Source organism: Diadema setosum, chromosome 10 (genome assembly GCF_964275005.1).
Source record: "Diadema setosum chromosome 10, eeDiaSeto1, whole genome shotgun sequence".
NCBI classification, from domain to species: Eukaryota; Metazoa; Echinodermata; class Echinoidea; order Diadematoida; family Diadematidae; genus Diadema; species Diadema setosum.
The window spans coordinates 28,121,841-28,148,833 of NC_092694.1; the positions used below are offsets into that span (position 1 = coordinate 28,121,841).

A 26,993-nucleotide genomic window follows, 5' to 3' on the forward strand; every position below is an offset into this window, starting at 1 on the left:
TGGTCAGTTAATCTGGGAAGCGTATATCAAGTCGATTTTATTTTTCAGTCTGAATATCCTAAATTCCCAACGGCACCCCTCTATAACGGCAGTACTCATTCAGCTGATTCCATCCATTTTATTGTTTTCGTCATATTCTATGTACTATATTTATCATGATTATCATATACCTTTACTTGTTACACCTAACTTCAGTAGGCCCTGTCTGTCATGGTCAAATGAATATAATTATTATCGTTTAATAAAATTACCTTAGAAACGCAGAACATTGCGTCCTGGTCTCAGTTTCTTATTGTTTTGTTTTGATTTGTTTGTTATTTTTATTAAAGCGAATACCCTCTGTTCTATAATACGATTACTGTTTCTGTTTTAATACCTGGAGAGAGAGAGAGAGAGAGACATACAATTTGTTTAAACGTGATTTTAGAGGTAAAAAAGAAATGAGCACAAAATGATGAATATGAGCTTAACTCAAATGAAAATATAATAAGAGCAGGAATATAAGAATGAGGAAATTACTCTTATACATAAAGAGAACTAAAGTAAAAGGCTTCAAAATGCGGGGAAGGTAAGATTGATTTAGAAAATTACATGAAAAAAAAAGGGAAAACACTCCTTTTCTGTAACTTGATGTTTCTCAATTTCTATTTTATGAATTTGCAATTCGGGTGAAGGTTTAGGTTCATTTTTTTCAGAAAACACACTCACACACACAAATACATAAACACACGCAGATATGTATATAATGTATATGTATATGTATACATGTATGTATATGTATGATCCAAAATGAAACTGATACCAAATTCATGCTGCATTCACCAACAGTTTGTTTCGGCACACAAATTTTCGAGCGATTCGCCCCTTCTCATGTCTTGATACATATTAAAGTACAATAACAATTAAATTGCAACAGCGTTTACGCATTATACATAATATATTATGTATGTATATATATATATATATATATATATATATATATATATATATACGTGATGGGTGCGGCATTGGATACACATTTAGGCGTGGTGATGAAGCGGAGTTGACAGTAGTTCACTTCACTGCCGTTAAGGGCACGGTATACCATTAAACGCATTAAAACAACTTCTGCGAAGTCGGGAGGTTTTCACTCGTCACGACTGAGTAAATTATATAATTTTTCATAAGCATGATTCCTTTCATTGAAGCTTTCACGGAGCGAAAATGTATTCAGTAAATCTTAAATTTAATATCACATGCTTTACTGTAAGGATTTACTGCAGCCCGATTTTTTCATACCATGTAGCTACGTATCCACGTAACAACACAATTGATTTTACGAGTTTATGACTGGATCTTTGCATCGTGTGCCAATGCGGTGATCTTGAATTATTTGTGAATCTGCATCACAAAAAAAGAACAAAACAAAACAAAACAAAAACAAAACAAAAATCGCCAGACATGGATGTCTTGCTAAGAGCAGATTCTGAAAGAGCAGACTTTGAGCTTTCAATAACTCTATTCAAATAGACTCCCCTAATCTATCCTAATATTGTAAAGAAAGCACACACTCCAAAAAAAAAAAAGTGTGAACAAAGAAAAGAGGCTGTGAAGTAGTAGCTGTGCGATGAATGACAGACAAAAAAAAAAAAAAACAGGATGTAAACTTACAGAGCAAGAACAATGAAGTAATTATCAGATTTAGCTGATATCTAGCATGATTTATTAACAAATTCTGCCCATGATCAATGCCAATTTTCAAATCAGAAGCATCATCCTTTCTAAATTTATTAGGGTTGAAAGTAAAGGGTATGTACATGTCGTTGTTTTTTTAATGAAGAGGGCACTCTATAAGATACAACTAATCACACTATTCTACAACAAACAAACAAACAAACGAAAAACAGGCCAAAAACACAAGTTGCAGTTCGTTTCATTATCCCAAACCCTCCAATAATGTAGAAGAAGACTTGCCATTTCAGAAATTATGAAAAACTGAAGACTGGCTAGGTTGAGCCAATTTCACCTACTTTCAGTCCTCACCCAAAATCAGTTCATCCGGCTTTTTGTTGGTTTTGTGATTCACGGTCACATTTGTGAAGACGGTGTGCAAGCCACGGCAGCGATGGGTACATAAATCCCATGACATGTACAGAACCTACGGTAATGTACACATTTGTATAGTGGGCGATAATACAATGGCCGTAGCCGATGGGGAAGATCGTGTAAACTGAAACCAAATCGTTGTATACACGGAAGCCATTATTTATAACACTGGAATATATTACAATACACATGAACTTATTTGGTTGTAAATCATAGCCTCCAAGGCCCAAGATTTCCTTCAGCTGTAGCCCGAGAGTAAAATATGCAGTATATTTGTGTGTGTGTGTGTGTGTGTGTGTGTGTGAATGTCTGACAGTTTTAAACAAAGTAAAGCAAATCAATAAAATGAAATCTTATGAAATAAAAAAAGGTCATAATAATGGAGCTGAGTCTTCAACCGGTCCGAACCTTTCGGTATTCGCACTGCAAGTCCTCCCGGGGGCAAATCTGTAATCAGGCCGACCTAAATCAGAAGAAGCCGCTACCCAAATAATGGTATGATAGGAAACAGTCCTTGTTACGTCGATTTTGTTTTTCTTCGACGTTACACAGAAGTCGAAAATCGCATAATCGATCTGATTTAACCTGTAGAGTAAGTACTGATTTTGATCGACTAACGCGGAGTTGACGGTATTCACTGCAAAGTTTACTACTGTGACTTGTACTGGTCTTCTACATGGTCATAGAGGTTGCATGTGTGCTATACAGCAAACCGCTGTCATGCAATACAGTTTTTTTTTTCTTTGCAAAGCCCAATATCATTCATGCATATAGCACACCCCTTCGCTAATCAAGATATGTAGACTTGTTCAATGTATTTTCCCCAGTACTGTTCTAATAACGTTTGAATGTGCAACATGTTCGAACCTAGTCCTTAGATGTTTTGATTATACTTTGTTAAAATTGCTTGGGTTGAGCCTAACACAAGTTAAGAAACTGCTCTCTGACTCAATCGGGTCTACAGTTTGTCACGTTCAATTTCTTCCAGTAATCAACTTTAACCACAGCTGAATCATTTCCACTTGTTCTTTTGGTTTTATTTGGTTTTATTTCTGCATTTTTTCTCTCAAAGTGCAATATCAAATCAAGACAAAATGATACAGAGTATGCAAAATGAGAAGGAGGGAGGGAGAGAGAGAGAGAGAGAGAGTAAGGCATACAAATCATTACAGGAATTTTCAATTTTCCAACTACATTACCTGTAATAACATATGGATTAAACCAACATTAGGCATATTGTATTCCTATGTGAACAAGGGAGAATGATAATAATGATAATGATGATAACAATGATAACTACAATAATAATAATAATAACAATAATAATACTAATGATAATGCGGGATAATTATAATGCGCCAATTCCACATAACTAACGTGCTCAAGGCGCAGTAGAAAAAGTGAGTTAAGAAGTACAAACTCATTACACATATAATATGCACATGAAAATAAATGAAACAATAATGATGATGGAAAAAAAAATCATAATTCACAATTCTACTGGAAAACGGTTATGAACAAGGAAAAGTAGAAATTAGGCGATGCGTAATATATGTCCCCGCCGGAAGTAGCATTTTGTAGCAAAATGTGCAATATAGGTAAAAAAATCAAGGTCAAAGGTCAGAAAAGTCATAAGGTCAAAATTCTGTGTAAAAGTTTAAAGCCCTCACCTACTGCCATCACACAAAGCAAACGGAATCGAAATCGGGTTAGAAATGGCGAAGGAGTAGCATTTTGTAGCCAATGTACAATACAGGTCAAAAATCAAGGTCAAAGGTCAAAGAAGGCAAAGGTCAAAATTCTGTGTAAAGTTTTGAAGCCCTCACCTAGCAAACGGAATCGAAATCGGTTAGAAATGGCGAAGGAGTAGCATTTTGTAGCCAATGTACAGTACAGGTCAAAAATCAAGGTCAAAGGTCAAAGAAGGCAAAGGTCAATATTCTGTGTAGAAGTTTTGAAGCCCTCACCTAGTGCCATCACATAAAGCAAACGGAATCGAAATCGGGTTAGAAATGGCGAAGGAGTAGCATTTTGTAGCCAATGTACAATACAGGTCAAAAAATCAAGGTCAAAGGTCAAATAAGGCAAAGGTCAAAATTCTGTGTAAAGTTTTGAAGCCCTCACCTAGTGCCATCACATAAAGCAAACGGAATCGAATTCGGTTAGAAATGGCGAAGGAGTAGCATTTTGTAACCAACGTACAATACAGGTCAAAAATCAAGGTCAAAGGTCAAAGAAGGCAAAGGTCAATATTCTGTGTAGAAGTTTTGAAGCCCTCACCTAGTGCCATCACATAAAGCAAACGGAATCGAAATCGGGTTAGAAATTGCGAAGGAGTAGCATTTTGTAGCAAAATGTACAATATAGGTCAAACATTAAGGTCAAAGGTCAAAGAAGTCATAAGGTCAATATTCTGTGTAGAAGTTTTGAAGCCCTCACCTAGTGCCATCACATAAAGCAAACGGAATCGAAATCGGGTTAGAAATGGCGAAGGAGTAGCATTTTGTAGCCAATGTACAATACAGGTCAAAAATCAAGGTAAAAGGTCAAAGAAGGCAAAGGTCAATATTCTGTGTAGAAGTTTTGAAGCCCTCACCTAGTGCCATCACATAAAGCAAACGGAATCGAAATCGGGTTAGAAATGGCGAAGGAGTAGCATTTCGTAGCAAAATGTACAATATAGGTCAAAAATCAAGGTCAAAGGTCAAAGAAGGCAAAGGTCAAAATTCTGTGTAGAAGTTTTGAAGCCTTCACCTAGTGCCATCACATAAAGCAAACAGAATCGAAATCGGGTTAGAAATGGCGAAGGAGTAGCATTTTGTAGCAAAATGTACAATATAGGTCAAACATTAAGGTCAAAGGTCAAAGAAGTCATAAGGTCAAAATTTTGTGTAGAAGTTTTGAAGTCCTCACCTAGTGCCATCACATAAAGCAAACGGAATCGAAATCGGGTTAGAAATGGCGAAGGAGTAGCATCTTGTAGCAAAATGTACAATATAGGTCAAAGGTCAAGGTCAAAAGTCACAACTGAAATTCTGTGTAGAAGTTTCAAAGCTCCCATGTAGTGTTATCATATAAATCAAACAGAATCAAAATTGGCTCATAAATGACAGAGAAATAGCAAATTTAACATTTTGATCACACACGGACGCACACACGGACGGACGCACGGACGGACGCACGGACAGACGGACGGACGGACGGACGCACGGACACACACACGTACGGAGCCCGCTTCATAGTCCCCTGCTCGAACTCGTTCGGCGGGGACAAATAAATGAGTCTTAAAGGAGTCAACATTCGTAACGGATAGCTTGAGGCAACTTATTCCACAGGTAAGGTCCAGTATGTGCAAATGACCGATCCCCCTTGATGTCTTCGTTTTTGGAACAACATGCAATCTACAATCGGATGACCTTAACCATCTGGAATGATTATAAAATGAGAAATCAGTACAGCTAGGGGACCGTCATCATAAGCAGAACTTGACGTTCAAATTGGTGAGACCCTGTTTTCTGAAGGATTTCCACTTTCCATGGAATCTAGACGATATACTCATAACAAACCTCAGACATTTAAAGGATTAATCCAGTTCAAAAATAAGTTAGTCTAAAAAAAGAGTGAAATCTTACGAATTCCACAGTAGAAATTTGTCTAAAATCCGATGAAAAATAAGAAAGTTATGAAATTCGGAAGTCTGGCTTATTTCTGCAAAACAGTTCTTGTACAGCAGATATGAATATGCAAATGAGTGAGCTGATCATGTCATAACCTCACAATTTCCCATTGATCGTGTACAAAAAAAGGCAAAAATTCAATGATGTAACCATAAAACAGAGAGAGAGAGAAAAAAAAAACACGTATGTTCCTGCAAACTGTGGCACCGCATGAAGAATCGATAATCGGTGGTTGTAAATCTGGGCAAAACCTCAATAATTGGTTATCAGTCCTTCGCGATTGTAGTCTGAAGTCCAAAACTTCGATTCTGTTTTCGCTTTCATTTGTAGCTCTTGTGCGGGCATACACGGATGTGAGAGCATCGAAACAAGCCTCAGCGCCGTTTTCGAGGTATCACTAGTAATCCCACTCCGGTGGGGGCGGGGTGTAGTTGCAGCGGCAGAGCGGTGGGTTGCAGCACGGCACAACGCTGCGGTCTACTTCGTCGAAGAGAGGGGGCGCTACAGTCATGGTCTCCTCGTGCGCCCTCACGTGTTCGGCCACGGTCTCTACCACGGAGGCGAGCTGATGAGAATAGAGGAAGTAAAGACGAAGTTAATGGACCACATTGCGACAATGAGAATATACATTTCCATGCAAAAAAAGTGTAGCTATTAAGAACAAAATCCATTATCGTGATTTAAGATTTAAACTTTTTGTGAGATAATCGGTAACCACTTATGAAATATTCAAGAGCATACGATTCTGAGAGGAATGAAAAGTTTTGAAATGGCTGAGATATCCGAAAACAAAGTTAAACAAAGATGGGTTCCATTTGTTATTATGACGGCATTGGTTTAGGATATCGTAACCATCTCAACACCAATTTGCATCAAATAAAAAAAAAGTTGAATATCTCTTATGGTAGTGTGCTCTTTCATATCTCATTAGAAATCCCCCCCCCAAAAAAAGGGGGAAATAAAAAACACCACAAAGACTCTCACAAAAAAAAAAGTTTAAAAGCAGAATCCCCATCTCAATCAAATCTACATCATCTCTTCAAAGTTTGAAATGTCAGTTCAAAGCCCATTACAAGAGGTTTTAACCAACTGCATATGGAACAAAAACAAAAATAATAACGATTATAACAGCAAATACATCAATTTAACTTTAAATGAGATGAAAACGTAGATGTATATTGTTATTGTTTGGAAGCTCATAATCTGCAAGCAACACTTTCAGGACATGCTCTTGAGTGTTCCATCCAGCGTAACACATTTATAGTCTGCATGGTATTGAGATCGTATCGGTTTCATCAAATCGCAGGCTGACAAATCGGTAATAAAGAGGGAAAGTGAAAATGTCATTGTGTTAGACTTACTCCTGGAGTCTCCGTGATATTCAAAGCATACATTTCCGACGGATCTTTCTCCACGTCGAATACGAGGGGTGGGTCATGATCGCTAATGCAGTCACCACGACAGTTTACACAGTCTAAATAGAACTGTCCCGTGGCTTCACCGCCATTGCCGCACACCCCGTCAGTTGCGAAGAAGCTGGGCGTTCTCAGCCGATGCGTATGGAAGTGAAGTTTGTAATTCCCGTAGCGCACGGCCATCAGGCGATCAGCACAATAGAAAAAGAGAGCGCCATGCGGACTGGCGGCACCATAAAGGAGAGTGTCCCGGATGTTCAACCCGTCGTAGGCGCGGTCTGTTGGCATGGCACCACCTGGCAAGTTTGGAAAGGGAGACAAGTTTGTTTGTTTTTTCCATTAAATTTCATGCTCAAGACATAATTTTCCTTCTAGATTAGTCTTCTTTGGTGTTGTTGTTGTTGTTGTTGTTGTTGTTGTTTTTTTTTTTGCATTTTGTTTTTAACTGCTCAGCCCCGGCATTACGCTCACCACCTGTAAAAGAAAAGACACCAACGAGGTAGCTTACTTTTCCGCACAAATAAATTATTGAACATCAATAACAAACGCTGCCTCGCTTCATATCCAGACATTCAATAGTATTCTGTTTCAGTAGCTGAGCAAGTCTCATTATGCCATTGTTTCGACCTCCCAGATGTGACCCATCGTTATTGGACGATATCTTCCATCCGTTCTGAACCTATACCTGGGATATGTTCTGTACTCAGTCGCACAAAATCCAAACTTCACCTTATAGTTATTTGATCAAGGCACTGAAGACGTTTTCTCGTTGCGTCTTTTATGGGCAAACTGGAACTTCTACGAACCATTATGATGCAAAATTTAATGCAGACTAAAGAAAACAAAGTGGGTGGAACAAGAAACTTTCTATTGAAAATATTTGGAACTATTTGTCAACAAGAAATTACGTTTATCCTTTTTACTCAGACCTAAATGGTATTACTTCTTTCCCTCAACGAGAACAAAACTACAAGATGTGAAGGTACCCACGTTTTTAGCGCCCAAAATGCTATGGTGATTTTCATGGTCATAACTGCATGTTCCTGCATTTACACTGTGAGGACCACCAGCTACGGGGGAAACAGGTCCGCATTAGGACAGGCCTTACTATGGGAAAAGTATTCTTTTTTTTACACATTTTGCCCAACTTTTTGACGTCAATGCTTAATAAAAAATGAAATTCAAATTTTGACAAAAAGATTGAACATGTCGAAAATTCTCTATCCGGAGAAGAAAATATTCTCTATGTATCCCCCCCCCCCCCCAAGGCACACACCTGTCTGGAACTTTCCAGATTGGTTACTTGGCTTCATCCGTGGCATAATTTCCACTTTACTCAATATCTGCATTCTCCACTCTCATGTTACAAAATTACTGTTACTAGTAAGCTTTTGATCATCATGTTCTAAAAAAAAATAACTGATTCTTAAAGAAAAAGTTGTAGACACAGAGAAGGCAAAAGTCAGTTTCGTTATAATTTTACTGTAGCAGGATAATTACCATCACCATTGAAATGAACAACTCACCGGTAAGGTTGACAAATGTAGGGAAGAGATCGAGACTGGTTATCAGTTCTCGTGAGACTCCGGGCTTTATGACTCCAGGCCAGTACGTAATGAATGGGACACGGACACCACCCTCCCATGAGTTAGTCTTGTAACCTGTCAAAGTGGACAAAGTAAATTCAGTTTTTTGTTTCTGGTAAGAATTGGGCCCATACATCATAAAAGGGAATAGAATTAACAGCACCCAATACGCCACTACAAGTGGAAGCAACGCCAAAAACTAAAGCATCGTTTTTATGGCGATAATAATAATTTTCATTCATTTCATTTCACACTTGCATGTTCACATGCAAGTTTTTTTTTTTTTTTCATTTCCAATCAATATTTATTTATTTATTTATTTATTCAGTCTTTTTTCAACAGGGTAGCCCCATCAGGAGGCAGGTACTGTTCTTACTGGGGGCCCTGCACAAACAAACATTACAGTTGACAAAACAAAGACATATACATCAAATACAACACACTGTATGTGGACAAGTACAATTCTTCCATCGAGTCCCCTACATACAGTCACACAATAACTATACACTGACAATTACACGCTTACTAGTCAAACAAGCAATAATAACATGGTGGACCTACGTATCTATCATAACCAAACAATTAACCATATATTTCATCAAAAATTAAAACTGTCACTGAAAGTGATAAATACCCCCACCCAAAACGGAAAGAAATGAACCCAACCAGCAACCATCTTATTATATTCTTACTATATCGAAATTATTAACATAACAATATATTACTCAACATCAAACAAGTATATACCGCCCACTGACTTTCATATATACAGCTGTATATCATATTTCTTGTCGAATGCTCAAAATCTGAGAAAAATAAATATATCGGTAGTTTCTGTGATTGTCAGTAAAAACGCTGTTGCCATGATAACACAATATATAACATGAGAAAATGAATTATACACAACTATGATATCATAGATCATATCATATCCCAAATTTCAAATCAAACACTTAAAAACTTAAAAAAAATATTGTTCTATAATTTTCATTCAAATGATACCAAATGATTCAAATGTTACCATGACAGCACACTTTTCAACAATAACATAACAAAATGTGAAACATCTAAATCGTATAATAATCACATATGCCAAAATTTCAACCAAATACTCAAAACTCATATGATGAGTTAACGAAATCCATATTTTTTATATAATTTTTCATTCAAAATTTACTGTTACCATGGCAACACATTCTTCAACAGCTAACCAGAAAGCATATCTCATCCACTGGCAATTTGAATGACCTTGAAAACAGAGAAAGAGAAAAAAAAGAGAGAAAAGAAAAGAAAAACAAAACAAAACAAAACCTGTCACCACAACACATACTCTCCGGCAACTACAAAAGGTGTGTCTGCATTCCTAAAAAAACTTGTACATACCATAGAAATCACATGTGTGTTGAACTTCAAGTCTAACGCTCAAAAAATAAGTGAGCCCAGAGAAAAAAAAAAATCATTTTTTGCATGATCTTCAAATAAGAAAGTTTACCAGTACCAAAACAATATTGCTTATGAAAAAAAAAAAAGAAAGAGAACATATACCAAATTATCTAATGTATATGTATATGATAATCACCAATACAGCATCTTAATATTGCCAATATTTCAGAAACTGAGTACAAAATGTTTGCTTTGTTTGAGCATTTATACACAGACACAGATAATACACTTCAAATGATTACATATCTTGAAACATAATAATACATATTGGTTTTTAAAGAACTTGATGGAAATGAAAATTGAGGGGCTGCTCAAAAGCGAAGTTGTATAGTGCAGTCCCCTCACTTACGTTACATTACTGCAATACATTAATTAAACATGGCTTTATAACACAATAAGCACGATATATGTACCGTTCAAGCTAATCATTGAAAGTATACAGTTTTCATTCAATCGAATCAGATGGTAACATGAAGCATACGCTTTCACACATACACATACGCACTAACACACACACACATTCACACACTCACATATGCACACACACGCACGTACACACACATGCATACATCCACATACATTGTGCACACACAGAAAAGAGTACGGAAAGAGAGGGAGGGAGAGAGGGGGAGTAGAGAAAGCAAAGGGCAGGTCAGCATTCTCGGTGCAGGGTGAAGAAAAACAGAACAACAATTCCAAACAGTCAAACTAATCATGGGGTACATATGAGCTAATCAATTATTTCTTTGGATTACTAGAGAATGATTTCAAACTAGTAGAATCTTTTATATTTTTCTCGACGGAATTCCAAAATTTTGGGCCACTGTAAATAAACGTGGATTTTGCAAATAGAGTTCGGGTAAGGGGCAAATGATACTCATCTGTTTGACGAGTGGGGTATTTATGAATATTTCTTTTATCATTATATAATGATGAAAATAGCTCTCACACGCACGCACACACACGCACACACACACACATATACACGACAGAGATAGAAGTAAGAGATGTCATGTAGACAGATAATCGAATCACTACAGTTTGTTCGTCTTTATCATTCTTGTCACACATTATGGGCGTGCAAATGTGAGTGCAATAATTTCGTGTTTTATCATGTGGTCAAGAGTTTAACTGGTGTATGCGCGTTTGTTAGTGCTTATTAAAATGTTTACATGTCTGAATCATTGTGAGTTGCACTTACCACTAAGAATGCCAGCGTTCCCTCCCTCCGCGCAGAATTCAGCTTGTGGACCGTGATCAGAATGAAAGATAACAAGCGTGTTCTTGTGGATTCTCAGCCTTTTGAGGGCGCTATTGACTTCACTTACAGCCCAGTTCATCTCATTTAGGTTATCACCGATTCGGCCTGAAAACATAATAATCAATACCACAGGAACGCATTAGACCCAGACATTCAATGTATATACGGACTTCACGCCCTCTACCATTCATTTTCAGCCGAGAGCCTGTATCTTCTTCTTTTTTTTATGTGTCTTTTTTTTTCAAGTACTTATTTCATTTCAATTAACAAATGTTCAAACATTTACTTCAAACATAGTCGTGAGGCACATGCATACCAACGTCTTGATACCTGCATATGAAAAGATGCACAGAGCAGAGTGAAAAAAAAAATACTCAGACAAATCACATTTTGTAAAACATAATCATGTCGGCATGACAGACACAAATCGAAGAAAGTAACGTGAATTAAACATAAATCTAAATAAACTTAAAAAATAGGTTAGATAAGGGAATCGTATTCTTGATTGCGGCTTTGCAGAAAGGAGGCTGAATACTTTCAGTCATTGAAGCCTTCGTCAATGGATTCGAACTTTAAAAACTGCGCAAATTAAGATTTGAAGCAATCAAAAACACAAATACATTCATGATTGCAATCTTTTGAAAGATGATAGATAATAAATTCACAATGAAAACTAGATGCGGCGAAAATATGTGGCGTAACACTAATGGATAGAATAAGGATCACCATAAAAGGAACCAATTAAACGCAACAAGAACGGTAATAGAATCTCCAAAAGAAGATTACGATATTTTGGACATCTCATACTTATGCCGGTAACACGCCTTCCTAAATCAGCAATGAAGAGCAGAATATCTGGTAAGAGACCACAAGGAAGACCACCCAAGAGATGGACAGACTGTGTAAAAACAGACTGTAGGAGCACAAACATACATGTATGCTCACTAGTAGAAGCCAGCCATCTAGCCAGCAACCGCCAAGAATGGAAGGACATCATGAGGGGATGCCACCACTCAACCCGTTGTTGAAGTGAAAGGCATAGGTAAAGGTAGGGCAAGGAAACAAGAATAACTCATATGAGGATCTTAGGGAGATTTTTTTTTTTTTTTTTTTTTTTTTTTGGTCAGCTAGCAGGAAGGGGAAAATGATACAGGCCATAACTACGCCCGCCATTATTATGATTGCAACCACTACCATACATCTACCACTGCCACCACCACCATCACCGATACCACATTTGGCGCTTTACTACTACTACATCTAACAACGCCATCCCTAGTACTACCGCAGGCTTGCTAAGGGGGAAAAAAAAGGTGATCACTGCATTTTATAGTACAAATGTCCTATTTGACACACATGTTCCTTGGTACAATTGATTTTTTTTTTTCATCTAAAGAGACAATCTGTATCTATGCAATAATTTATAATTTTACTTTGCATAATTTATGCAAAAATACATATAAAAATTATTTAAAATATATGTGCATCAAGTAGAAATACCTAATTTGGTAGAAGTATTCGATAGACAATTCCTGTAAAAATTGATGTCATACCTATGTAAATAAACATAAAGTTGCATAATTATGCGAATTATGCAAATTGATTTGTAAACAATGAAACCCCCGTAAATCTCATCCTAGATAGATATAACCCGTTAGAAACACTCTATGAAACAACATGAAAAAAGAATTTGAGTAATTGAACCATCTTTACCAGCAAATTTACATAATTACTAAAGAAAGTAAAGTAAAAACATTATTTTTAAAGTTTTCTTACAGTCTAAGAACTGAATTTTATGATAAAAACTACCAAAGTAGTATGCATATCTTGTATTAGTCAAAAGGAAATGGTTTGTAATATCAAAACACTATTTCTCTATGCAAATACCACCTAATTAACATATTGTGCATATCAATACCCGAATGTATCAGAAGTCAATGGTCAAGGTCGACTTAAGAAATTGTATCATTTTACGTGATAACTCAAGACTGGATTAAGCAAATTTCACCAAACTTGGTCCAAAGATGACGTATGACGGGGCAATTAATTAAGCTGTTTTTAAGTAAAATCGGCAAGAGGTCAAAGGTCAAAAGGTTCAAGGGCAACGCAAAATTAATTTCATTCTTTCCCCCATATCTATGCAATGCCTAAAGGTATTTTCTTGAAGCTTAGTAACTGCATACATGTACTACCAAAATAAGATTCTCCAGAGAGTTTGAAGTCAAGAGGTAAAAGGGCAAAGGTCAGTGAAAATGTTGAAATTTCACTTTTTCTTCTCTGTATCTCCCAAATGGTTAAAGGTGTCTTCATGGAACTTGGTACTGGCAGGGATTTTCTAGGGAATTTAGGGGTCATTTGTCAAAGGTCAGGGGTCAAAGATCAAGGTCAATGGTCCCTCAAAATGTCACTATTTCCCTCATATTTTGCAATGTTTGTAGGATTTTTCTTGAAACTTAGATATATACATGTATTACCTAATCGGGATTCTCTGGGAAATTTCCTGCCAAAAGGTCAAAGCTCTGATGAAAGTGCCATATTTCACTTTTTCTTCCATATCTTGAATGTAAATCAAGGTTTCATGAAACTTAGTACATGTTTGTGCATATTCTACCTGACAGTGATACCCCTGTTGATTATTGAAAAATGTTAAGCCCTGCCCTCTCAAGTGTTTTTGTTTCCTCTTGATAAGTAGAAAAGGACATGGAATTCAGTGACATGGTATAGTCATCACCGTCATTGCATTTAATGTATGGGGCGCATGAAAGTTAATTTTGATGCACACATGTATAACCTCTGACATTCTTTTGCATTTTTTTTTACCTGTGTATCTTTTTTTTAATTTTAACCTCTGACATCTTTACACATAAAAACAGTTAACGTAATTATTATTATTATTTTTTTTTTTTGGGGGGGGGGTGGGGGGAAGCTGCAAGATCATGTAGGTCATGATCATCTATGCAGGAATTAGCTGGTATGTGATGGAATATAACATTCTTTGGACCGCCAGGGAGTTACATTATCCCAAGGGAAACAATGACAACCAGGGAGAATATGACATTTACGATCCTCGTAAATAACAGTAGCATGTGACGATCTGTTGACAAGATACATCCTAGTAATTGTAAAGTCCATCTAATATGCTCTTTTATGGCTATGAACATATTATTTATGCTTTGATTTATTGTTGAAATTGACTGATTTTATGTCAGAGACTAAGATTATTTGACTTTAAGTATGCCATCTCCTATATTGCTCACATGACAATTTTTGTACAAATTATTTCCTTATCAAAATGTTGTGTATAAAATCGTCCAGCATAGTTTCCATGCCATAGCAGCTCATAGTACTGAGGGAACATTTTTTTTTCAAAAATAGACTCTGTTTCTAACTCAAGCTGGTAAGTTTTTAATGTGTGCAGATGCCCTTGCATCCACATAATTTGCACAAGTTTACAATCAGTTTGATGTAAAAAGCCTCTTATTCCCTTGGTTGACTACAACATACAATGAAAGTCAGAATTCACACTTTCACTATATATAATACACTATTTCTGTAATGATTTTCCAAACATGACCTCAGTTGTGTACTGTTTGCAAGGGAAAAACAATCCTTTTATAAGCAATATAATTGTTCCGATTTGCTTCTGTTCCTCTGTAGGCCCTCTGTTATACCTGCATAATCATATTTAAAGAGTGTCACTATCGATTGCTATTTTTCCCACTTGCAAAGCATTTATGCAATAAGGGAAAAATTACTTCAAATATCAATATGTTTCGAAATTTCACGTCTTGTATATATATATATTTAATAAAATATAAGAATATTGTCTTATTCTATTAGCTTTTTGGATCATGAAAGTTCAAAGTGATTTAAGACATTGTCAGATAATTGCATATTGTTTGTTCTGATTGTCTTTGTGTAGGTATTGATATGCATATTATGCAAATAACAGGTTGTTTGCATAGAGACAGTTTGTCTCTTTAGATGACTCATTTGCTTTTGACCCAAGAGACATCCATCCCAGGTTCAAACTTTGTACTACAAGATCCAGTGCTTAATCGATGCAAATTCTATGCAAATTCTATGTTTATTTACATAGGTATGATATTAATTCTTTGCTGGAGTTGTTTCCACTTACTTGATAGAATATTTCTACCAAATAAGGTATTTCTGCTGGATGCACATATATTTTTTATGATTTTTATATGTATTTCTGCATAAATTATGTCAATAGAGGCTTATTTTCATAGATACAGAGTTTCTCTTTGGATGAAAATATTTCAATCGCCCTAGGGAACATCTGTGCCAAGTAGGACATTTGTACTAAAAAAATGCATCGTTTACCCCTTTAGCAAGTCTACTTCACTTCGATAGCTTACACTACCACTGACACTCGTCAACTAACTCTGCCACGCCACTAAACTACTATCACTGCCACCACCATCACCACCACCACCACCGCTGCCACAAGTACTGTAGCACCACGGCACCATCACCAGAACAAACTTTGGCATTACCTCTCCTGGAGGACAGGTGGAAACGAGGATTGACCCTGAGGGGCACGTGGGGTTGGAAGAGGGCCATGTAGAAGAAGAAGGGACGCCGCTTGTTCCTCTCGAAAAAGCTGACGGCATCCTGCACCATCATGTCCGTCAGGTTGTCGTGTCTGAATGGTTGCGAGACGATGTGGTTTCCGCGGTAGATGAAGCAGCGTTCTACTGCGGGCTCCCGCTTTGGAAACAACGAACCATTAGACGTTAAGCAGCCAGAGAAATCGAACACATGATTCACTATTTTAAGCGTTTAAAAGAGGAACAGACCGGACAGTGCTCAGATTTTTTTTTTTTTTTTGACTCCAGGACTTTGCTCATATTTTTTTTTTTATTGACCAGTAACCATAATGACAATACCAAACAGCACTCTTATGACGATACAATCATGTAAAACATATGGAAAACAATGCTAATAATATCAAAGATACTGATACTAATTCTAACCCCCCCCCCCCCCCAATATTTATGTCAGAATGTGTTGACTTTTAGTCTCGATAAAATGAGGTCAAACTCACATCAATCATGTTAAAGTCACTCAAAAGTCTTGGATAGTTATCACTTAAAATGTCTGTGCATAACGTCATGGAGGTATAATTATGTAGTTAACTGCAATAAAAGGGATGATTACAAACAATACAAATGACAGCCTTTTCTACATAAGCACTAATGTGTCAGGGGCCACCTTAATGTTCCTAAATAATTGGATATTTAAGTAAAAACAAAAAGAACATCCTAAAGCAATTATATCAAACGTCTTTTCAAAACAAAAACAAAAAACCTGAAGATTACAATGTTAACCACGGCAAACCAAACACCTATTGGGTGCAACGACTAAAATAATTTTACGGGCACCTTTTCAGTCTGATAATTCAATTCAATCCAGTTCAATTTGGTTTTTATTTTCATTCCAAAGAAAAGTAATACAAATACAAAGTATATATTAATGAATAATTAAGTGTTCATAATTTGTTTGCAATGCAGATCATAATATTTTTCTACAGTTACATTATTATGACTGTCATCATTTTTTTCATTATTGACATTATTGTTATTATTTTCATTAACGTCATGACAATGTGAATGAATGAAGAGAAACAGTGCCTAAATTGCAATGGAAATAAGATGTAAATTCAGGATAGTGATATAATGCAGAGCTTATAAAATGTAATATTAACTCGAAAAATGTAATATCACTCATGTTATCAGGATGAACTCTTTACTCTATGTACAAGTGTCAGTACTTACTCTTGTTTCTTCACATTTGTGATTGTTCGTGTTGGGATGGTTGATACCAACGAAGTCGAAACCGTGATTTGAGGGCAGGTAATACCCGTCCATGTTGGGTGTTCGGTTGATGCCTGCAAGGGACGATCAACGAGAAAAGCAAGTTTTATCTCTTTCGTCACTTTGGATAATCATAGTGCAAGGAACTGCATTTACGAAAGGTTATACAGTGTTCTTTCGTCGTTTAGTGGACGAACACGTGGTGACGGCTTTTGGAAAGTTGCCTTCGTGTGTAGTACGCCGCATCCTCCTACTGAAAAAATAATAATACAGAGAACAGATTATAAATATTATATTTTTGTTAAACCCATAATTATACCTCTTTGTAGAATCAGTGGGTTAAAACCGTAGTTGAAACTGTAGCTGACTCCAATATTTCGAAGTTTGCATATTGTTATTTCGACTTTATCACTTCAATTCTCATGACAACGTATTATAATTACAAGGTCCCACAATTATGAGATATTCTTCTCAATTTACTTTGTTCTGTTTATGTAACCTTATTATGTTACAAAGAATAGTGAAATGTCTGTGTTCTTTTCGAAACAATGAAATAAAAAAGAATGAACTGAAATTGAAATTGAAATTGAAATTGAAAACAAATTCCAGTGAGGCAAACAACTCATGAGCAGGACTTTAGATGCAAAAAAAAAAAAAAATAATAATAATAATAATCTTCTGAAAGGGAAGATGAAGGAGAAGGGTCCGAAAAAGCAAAAAGACAGGAAAAGCAGAAGATTAAGAAAAGAAAGAAGGGGAGGAAGACGACGACGAAGAAAAAATGAAGAAATAGAGCGGAACAAACGGGGAAAAGGAGAATGGGCAAAACAAAGAATACATTAAGAAAGGGAAGGAGAAAGGGCAGATGAAGAAAAGGAAAAAAAAGACGTTCACGAGTAAGACGACGACGAAGGAGGAAAAAAAATAGACAAAAGGATACAGGGTTACTCAAGTTGTCATACGGAACGTAAAAATCCATTAACCATCTTAAACAGTACCTCAATGCGTCTTACCAAGGTGCCATTTCCCGACCATGCCTGTTGTGTAGCCGGCTGATTTGAGAGCTTCCGGTACGGTAATCTCGGAGCGATTCAGCCCGTTGGGGTTGAAGGGGAGGAGCACACGCTTTGTCAACCCGTACATCCCGAGGCGAGCAGGATAGCGACCTTCAGTGCGGTAGCAAGAATTTCAAGCAGAGGACTTTACCATCAAAAAGAGGTAACTGCCATGCTGGCAACATTTGGAAATGTTATCATTATAAGGCCCTTCTTTGATCACTGATGATTGTGTGTATGTATATAATGGTCCAAAGAAGGGACAAATGGGGAAAATCCATTGGTTGAATGTCTTACGCAATCAATGTTATTCCGACTTATGAAAAGTTATCAGTTTTAACTTGCACAATAGGCTTATAGGTTTCAACTTTAAAGTATTTTCATATTTGTAAATCATGTGACATTAGAAAGTCTTGTCAATACTGGCGTTGGGTCTTGGTGATATTTTCCCCTCTCTCTACAGTCAATAATACTTCCATACATCCGTTCAGTAGCAGGTATGAACGCACCCTTATCTCTGAGATCATTGCGATATGTTTATTATTCAACATTGTGTTTGTTCAACCTAGAAATAAAGATTTTGATCACAAACGGATTAGGCAGCATTTTAAACATTTTAAAGTAAGCCTTTATATCTTTACATAGGATAAGATATGACGTTTTTTGGCGAGGAATTTTCTTGAATTCAATTGAATTCAATTCAATTCAATTCAGTTCGATTAGATTTAAAGGGTGTGTACAGTTTTGGTTGAGGTGAGGATTTAACCTTTTGCGAGATATTCAGAAACCACTCTTTGAGAAGTCAAGGAGCATACAATAAAAAGGGTTCTTAAAAGTTTATTTGATGAAAATCGGTTTTGAAATGGCTGAGATATCAAAAAACAAAGTGAAACAAAGAGATCCTATGTAAAGGCTTGGCCTGTAGTCTTTCTTCATTATCACTTTTTTGTGTGGATATCTCAGCCATCTGAAAACCAATTTCCATCAAATAAACGTTGAATTCTTCTTAGAATTACATGCTCTTTCATATTTCATAAGAGGTTTCTCATTATCTTACTTAGGAATGTAATAAAACATGAATCCCTATACCTCAATCATTACTGTACAGCTCCTTTCAAGTAAATCTTTTTATCTTTACATGGGACAAAACATGACATTTTCGGCGAGGAATGTTCTTGAATTCAATTCAATTCATTTCAAATAAGTTCAGTTCAGTTTAGTTCGATTAAATTTAATGATTTTCTTTATTTCAATAATCATAAAGTAATAAAAAGCAATATACATAACGCTTACATGAGTACATAATGGTTCATGGAACCTTGAATCGCATATAGTTTTAAGAAAACATGGATACATAAAATAAGCAAGTAAGGAAAAAGAACTACGATTTCAGAAAAAAAAAGGACTTTGACTTTGACAAGAACGAAAGCGGGGATTGAACAGGCATGAAAACAAACTAAGATAGGCATAACAAAGAAAGGAGAAGAAACAAAGACGAGTGGTCTACGATTCGGTTTACCGGAAAGATTACCAATGTTTGGGTAGAAACTTGAAATTCAATCAAAATTTGACGTGCAATGAAACAGAAACTTTTAACATTTACAAAATATTTATCATTAATAATTTATCTATTTGTGACCGTGCACCTCAAAACGAACATAAAGTCGCACACACTGATTTTGCGTGAGGACTGAAAATAAGTGAAATGGGTCAACCTAGCCGAACTTGACTTTTTCATTTTTTCTGAAAGAGCGGGTCTTCTTTTACATTACGCTAAAATTTTGGTATCATTAAATGGGAAGGAAAGTGTGTTTTTTAGCAGTTTATCGCGAACATTTTTGGTAGAATAGTGTGATTAGGTGTGTCTTTAGAATCCCTTTTTCATTTCTGAAAAACCTTGTCCACACTCTTTACTTTGAACTCTAAAAACTTTTGAAAGGATAGTGCTACTGCTTTGAAAATTGGCATTAATAATGGACAGAATGTGTCAATGAGGCATGCTTAATTTCAATTTAATCTAATAATCCCTTCATTGTTGTATCTCTGGTGGTTTACTTCCTGTTTTTTGCCCCATTCATTGCACAGCAAGCACGGTTTGGTAGAGATTAAGCGCTTGAATAGACACTGTACTTCAGAGCCTCTTTTCTCAGTTCACACTTGTCCTGAGTTTGTGCTTTCTTTCCAGTATTTAGATAGGTTAGGAGAGTCCATTTGATTTGATTTATACATTCATATTCTTTCAGAATATGGTCTTAACTAAAAATTCATGTCTGGCGATTTTTTGTTTGTTTTGAGGTGCAGGGTCACATTTATTCTATTTTTATGAAGAGGACAAAATAAATGATTTCTTTTATTTACTTGTTTGTTTTTAGTGGGGATGAAAAAAATATTTCTTTTTTTTTTCAGTTTTGATTTAAAGGAAAGACCAGTCAGATTGTTGTGGAGGCTCATCAAGAACCTAAGGCCAGTGAAAACGAATTTATTTCGGGTGATAATGGTTCGTAATAATGGCAAATGGTAATTGTGTGCCGCATCGTTGCGACAGAAGATTTGATCAAATATCTATGGTGAATTCATATACATTTATTTTTAAACCTTACTTGACCCAGCTGAAATAAATATAAATAATTCATCTGCAATGATCTATTATCACAAAACAAATTTTCAATATGAGCACGCGGACTCAAGTTGATGATTACTCTCAAAGATTTATTTTTTCTTGCAGTTATACATTTTTTTTTTCTAAACGAAATTGATGCTAAAAACAATAAGCACACTAAGCACACTAAAATTCCTTATTTCAAATGTTACTCTGCATCACAAAACCAACACAAAGTCGCCAGACATGGATTTTTAGTTAAGAACAGATTCTGAAAGTATATATATATAATATTGGAAAGAAAGCACACACTCTGGAAAAGTGTGAACTGAGAAAAGGGGCTCTGAAGTATAGAGTCTATTCAAGCGCTTAATATTTACCAAACCGTGCTAGCTGTGTGATGAATGGGACATGAAAGCACCGAAGCAACAACAATGAAGGAATTATCAGATTAAGCAGAATTAAACATGCTCCATTAACACATTCATTACATGATCAATGCCAACTTTCAAAGCAGTAACATTAGCCTTTCAGAAGTTGAAAGTGAAGAGTATGCAAAGGATTTTTTTTTTTTTGATCCAAAACTTAGCAGTAACGTACAAGAAGAACAACTCTTTCAGAAATTATGGAAAACCTAAGATTGAATTGGTTGACCCGTTTCACCTGCTTTTGAGTCCTCGTGTAAAATCAACGCGTGCGACTTTTTGTTGAATGTTTGACGCACGGTCGCAAATACGGTAAAATAAAACTGAAGTAAAACATAAATAACGTGGAAAATTGTTGGGAAAATATCAAAGTCCATCAATTACATCTATATTTTGTGAAATTGTTTCAGTTATAACATTAACATGATCTTTCGATGCAAGTCTGTTATTCACACAAATACCAAGATATTTCGTACTATTGACTTGTTTAAGAGAAATTGTATCAATAAATATGTCACCTGGGCCCTATTTTATCAATATACAGTTAGCGTTGATTGTTAAATCAACGCTAACTTTATCCAACTTGAAGTCTGCTATAACTTTAAATCAACTGCAAGTTTCCGTTTTACAAAGAGACTTAATAGTCAATTATAGTTATAGCCCATCACCATGACTTAATTATTGATTTAGTCAAAACTAAAAACACGGGACGAGGCTGGTTTCCGGTACTGTCTGCTTAAAAACAAAACAATACATTAAGCAAAACAAACAACAAAAACATGATTGTTTGCCATGGCCACGGATTCGTAGTCTGCTAGTGCGACGCAGTATTATTAGCTCTATACAGCCGCTGAGTTAGGAGTACTAGTCAATGTACCCGTGGAGTGCCAGAAATCCTCTATGGGGATTCACCCAGAAATGGTCAAGGTCACTGGGTCAACGGAGGTCCGGTCCGATCTTGGCCAAACTTGCTGGAAGCACAAGTAGGCGTACACCTGGGAATCTCCATATAAGTAGGCCTACATAGCGCCCTCTATCGGGTGTCTGATTATATTTCTGGGGGAATCCCCATATTAGTAGGCCTACATAGCGTCCTCTATCGGGTGTTTGATTATTGCAGCTGACGAAGATTAGTTATTTGACCTTTGACCCCAGTGACCTTTGCCTTTTCAAAAATGAACCCCTTAAGGGCAATTCCGCAGTCAACCTGCATCCACCCACTAAGTTAAATGGAGATCGGACCAAGGACCTGGGAGGAGTAGAAGAACAAACAGACAAACGTTGCTCAAATTATAGTATGATGATTAAGTTTGCAACAAAACCGCAAAATACGCCGTTTTGCGTTGTATTGAAAAAAGAAGGTCGATAGATCTAGCACATCCTGAGCTCAACGAAAATCTGCGCACGCGTGTACCGTAAAGATTCCGCACATACGTAGGATTACTTCAAGTCTTAATTCAATAGGTCGAAGTCCTGTGTGTTTACGTTTAGGATTATGGAAACTTGTGAGAGTGTGGTGATTACAGTATAGTTTGTTTTTACCTCTATGGCGCAGATCGGCTTTGTAAAGAATAGATCGCAAATCTACATCATCAACGTGTCGAAATTCTAGAATTACTAGACGCTCTAATCAGCAGTACGCCACTACGTGTTACGGTAAGTACAAACGACTCGCTGAACGTTATCTGTAACCAGTTGGGCCTAACGTTAAGCTGGATCTCAAGTTACTGTCGTACTCGGTGCTATATAGAATTAAACTCTTTATTGTCTGTATATGCCTACTAAACTCTTAATTAGTGTCTATTGCCGAACTAGCTCTACGTAGGCCTACACACGTCAGAAATCACTGGTTTCCTCGCATATGGGTTCTTTACTTTGGCAAGATATTCATTACACACAGACGCGGTTCCAGTTCCAGTACTGTACTCGGTTACTTGCTTGCTGGCGATAGCTTGATTGGCGGGCGGACGGCGTGCCGAGGCGCCGGGCGCGCAGGCTGGGATTGCGACTGCTGTCGAGGGTGTTTGCGTGCAGCAGTCGTGTAAGCATTGCGTGCCGATCGTGAATTTCATGCAAGGAAAAGACCATAATTACATGAAAGAAACGCAACAAAATGTTAGAGAAAGGTGAGCAGTTAACAGCCAAACATTTGTGACAACACCTCAGCTAGACTAGGAAAGTGTGGCAGTCATCTTTCTTCTGTAAATTGCCTTACAATTGAGTCTACCTAGACTGTTTCTACTTAAAGTTGATATAATCACCTGTTACGTTAATCATGGATTTGGGGCGGTTGAGAAAACTTATAATTGATTTTGGAGGAAGTTAAATTTTTTCCAACTGTGGGTGTCTTGATAAAACGGACTTTAACTTAGCTTGGAAGTTAATCATAGATTAAGTGGACTTCCAGTTGATATGAGAGGTTAATCATAGATTATCTTGACTTAACGTTTAATTTATCTTTTGATAAAACGGGGCCCAGGGAAGTATTTCTATTGACTTAATGAAAATCATAAATTCAAATTTAGCGATATTAAGGGAAAGCTTATTAGCCTTGACCCAATGTGAAACTTCTATTAATTTTGAGTTTAGGGCACGTAGGAGAATATGAGGATCAGGGTGACGAAAAAAAAAAAAGATTAGAATCATCTGATAAACGATAATAGTTACGAAGATCTGTGAAATTTATCATTTCAAATTATAAAGAGTAGTGGTTCTTGTGGAACACCGCATTTATATCTAATATTTGAGAATAAATGTTGTTAAAAGTCACAAATTGTTTTCTGTTAGATGGGTAGCTCCTGAACCACTCTAAGGCCTTCCCACGAATCCCATAGTGATATAATCTACTGAGCAATATTTCATGATTTATGTTTTTCTGAGGACGTGGAGAAGTCCAGGAAGATACCTACCATATGACAAACCAATCTAATGCTCATGTCGCTTCTTCTACAAACGAAAGTAGAGCATGTGATGTGCTATGGTTTTCACGAAAACCAAATTGTGAATCAGTAAATATATGATTTTCCTGGCAATATCTAGATGTTCTAACATATAAATGATTCTTTCTAAAACCTTTGACATACTTGCGAGTAGTTACACGGGCCGGTAATTGTTCACATCACTTGAATCCCATCCCCTTTTTTTATTTTTTTTTTTTTTAACACTGGAACAACCTTAGCTATTTTCATATTGTCGGGTACAACACCAGTCGAGGTAGATAAATCAAAAATATGGACAAGGGGATTAACGACATAAACAATAATACTTTTCAGTAAACAGATATCGATACCATCAAAACCAGAAACCATCACTTTTCTTACCATAAAGATTACATACAATTCTAAAAAAATCTTCCCTATGAGTTGATACTAAAAATGGTGAATTGGGGTTAGACGCACCGTATAAGTCATTGACTATTGTTTGCACCGGTTGAACATTCCGCGCTAAATTTGTACCAATTTAAGATAAATACTAATTAAATATTTCAGCTATATTAATGAACTTCTTTACGGATAACATTACCCCATCTTATTTTTGAAATCTTCAAAGTATTTTTAGGTATATTCATTGCATCTTTAACACATTTCCATGCATTTTTATGTCAATCGTAAATTCGTAAGTTGGTTTGTATATTTCCTGCTTGTATTCGAAGAACTTTTCTAAGAATTTTTTTTTATGATAAACATATTTCAATTCAGTTTGTTCAATAGAACTATGCTTATACCTATCAAAGATTTTTTTCTGTCAATTGATCTTTTTAACAGCAAATTTATAATCTAAAGAAGACTCGAAATTTGATAATTGTTTTATAATCTTATATATTGGAATATTAATATCTAGATTCAACTTCATTTTCGAATAAGATCATGAAATGATAAATTTGTAAAATCAAATTAAGGAAGGTATATGAATTACTGGAGTGTTGTGAAATCCATGTCTCGGTAAAAGTAATGGCCGAACAATATTATCTATATCGTTTGAATTTTCTGAAGAAAAGTTGTAAATTATCACAATGTTTATTAATACTTCTCATATCTAGAAGTGAAAGCATACAAGTTTCAACTGATTAAATATGTTGTTGTTTAAACTGATTTTCTGTTGGATAATAACAAGATGGACGTTGGATACAGTTATCTTGGCCACAAAATCCAATTCGGATGCAATGTTAGCTGTTGTTGAAATAAAATCTTAAAGCTGGAGAATTCATGATGCGTTTCAGTTGTAGTGGGATACTGCCTGACTATGTCAAAAAAAAAATCACTAGTTTTATTAAATTAAATAGAAAAATTTAGGGCTAAAGCCGTGATTATCCATATCATTCCATCGGTGCAAATTCGATGAGCTAAGATGTAAACTTAATGACAGACACAGCAAAGGAACGACAACTTGATGACCCAAGACATGTAACAGAGCGCAAACAACAAACAGAATGCCTGACGCCAGGTGCCAAAGTATAGTGGTATAAGAAAGTAGCGTAGATAAAGACCTAGATAAATTTTTAAAGTAATGATTCAAAATGTCCCATGTTGTCATATTATTTTCATGGCCTTTTGGAGCTTTAATCGCAAATATCTTAAATTCACAAGACTTGAGTTTGCTCATTTTGAATTAAAACTCTTTGGCCCGAATTCACGAAGGTAATTGTGAAATTTTGTCGATGGTTTAAACCATGGACAAAGACCGTCTTTTTTATTTTTCTATGGGGCGCCAAGTGTCGCATGGCCTATTTCATTACGGAATTAGTCATTTCGTAACGACATAACAATATTTTGTCGACGAAATGATTATTTCGTTATGGTTATTTCGTCGACGAAATGATCATTTCGTTAAGGTTATTTCGTCGACGAAATGACTGATTTCGTAACGACATAGGCCATGCGGTACTTGGCTCTCCATACAAATTGTCCATGTCGTTAACAAAATGGTCATTTCCTCGACGACGTTGTGAATTGGCTTAGGATTAATTCCCGCTTCAAAACTTGCCTGTCAGAAATGCAGCTCTGCTTGGAGTGCAGAGAGTGTCGGGTACGTATGCCTGGGTGAACCGCAAGCCCTTCTTTGCCATGGCGTCGACTCCTCCGTACTCCTGGGTCGGGTGACCATAGGACGCTAAGTCCCCGTAGCCGAGGTCGTCGGCCACGATCCAGACGATGTTTGGCTTGTCAAACACGTCCCGCTTGTGCGCTGCTGCTTGAAGCGTCACCAAGCAAGCGTAGACGAGAATACGCAGTACACTCATAGTGGTGGATGTCTTAAGCATAAAAAAAAATAGCTTAAAGTGTCAGTTAATGTTAATGGTTCCAGATTCTACAACATGTACTGTGACGATATTTTTGAGATGAAAAATTGCATGCTAAAGCTACTCACTGAATGAGGATAAGTACATGAAGTCATGTATTGATACTAACTAATGATTATACAAAGCCTACCACATGAAAACAAAAACAAGTATGGATATTTGCTACTATTTAAAAAAAAAAAAAGACTAGGCCTACAATTTATTACAAAGTCGACCTGACTGCACGAGTCTCGATTTTCCAATATCAAAATGATAGTGATGTAACAAGCATTTTTCTCCGAATTTCAGGTGGAAACAAAGGGAAATACAGA

General features: G+C 36.3%; 1 protein-coding gene across 1 annotated transcript; it reads right to left on the minus strand.

Annotated features, from left to right (window-relative positions):
- Window positions 1–6,159: 6,159 nt before the first annotated feature.
- LOC140233917 (arylsulfatase-like) lies at window positions 6,160–26,622 on the minus strand. The gene is made up of 8 exons (XM_072314005.1): window positions 26,367–26,622; window positions 18,318–18,470; window positions 17,266–17,378; window positions 15,985–16,198; window positions 11,408–11,572; window positions 8,704–8,838; window positions 7,124–7,473; window positions 6,160–6,327 (listed from the first exon to the last, which is right to left on the minus strand). Exons 1-8 carry the CDS (start codon window positions 26,620–26,622, stop codon window positions 6,160–6,162), a joined length of 1,554 nt encoding a protein of 517 aa, XP_072170106.1.
- Between the last annotated feature and the right edge of the window lie 371 nt (window positions 26,623–26,993).

What these genes read in the sequence shown, in the direction of transcription:
- LOC140233917 (XM_072314005.1), bottom strand. Translation starts at nt 26,622, where the DNA reads ATGAGTGTACTGCGTATTCTCGTCTACGCTTGCTTGGTGACGCTTCAA. An exon ending in CAGAGCTGCATTTCTGACAG is followed by an intron (nt 18,471 to 26,366) that starts GCAAGTTTTGAA and finishes ACCGCACTGAAG; the next exon opens with GTCGCTATCCTGCTCGCCTC. An exon ending in GAACGCTGGCATTCTTAGTG is followed by an intron (nt 8,839 to 11,407) that starts GTAAGTGCAACT and finishes CCACTTTGACAG; the next exon opens with GTTACAAGACTAACTCATGG.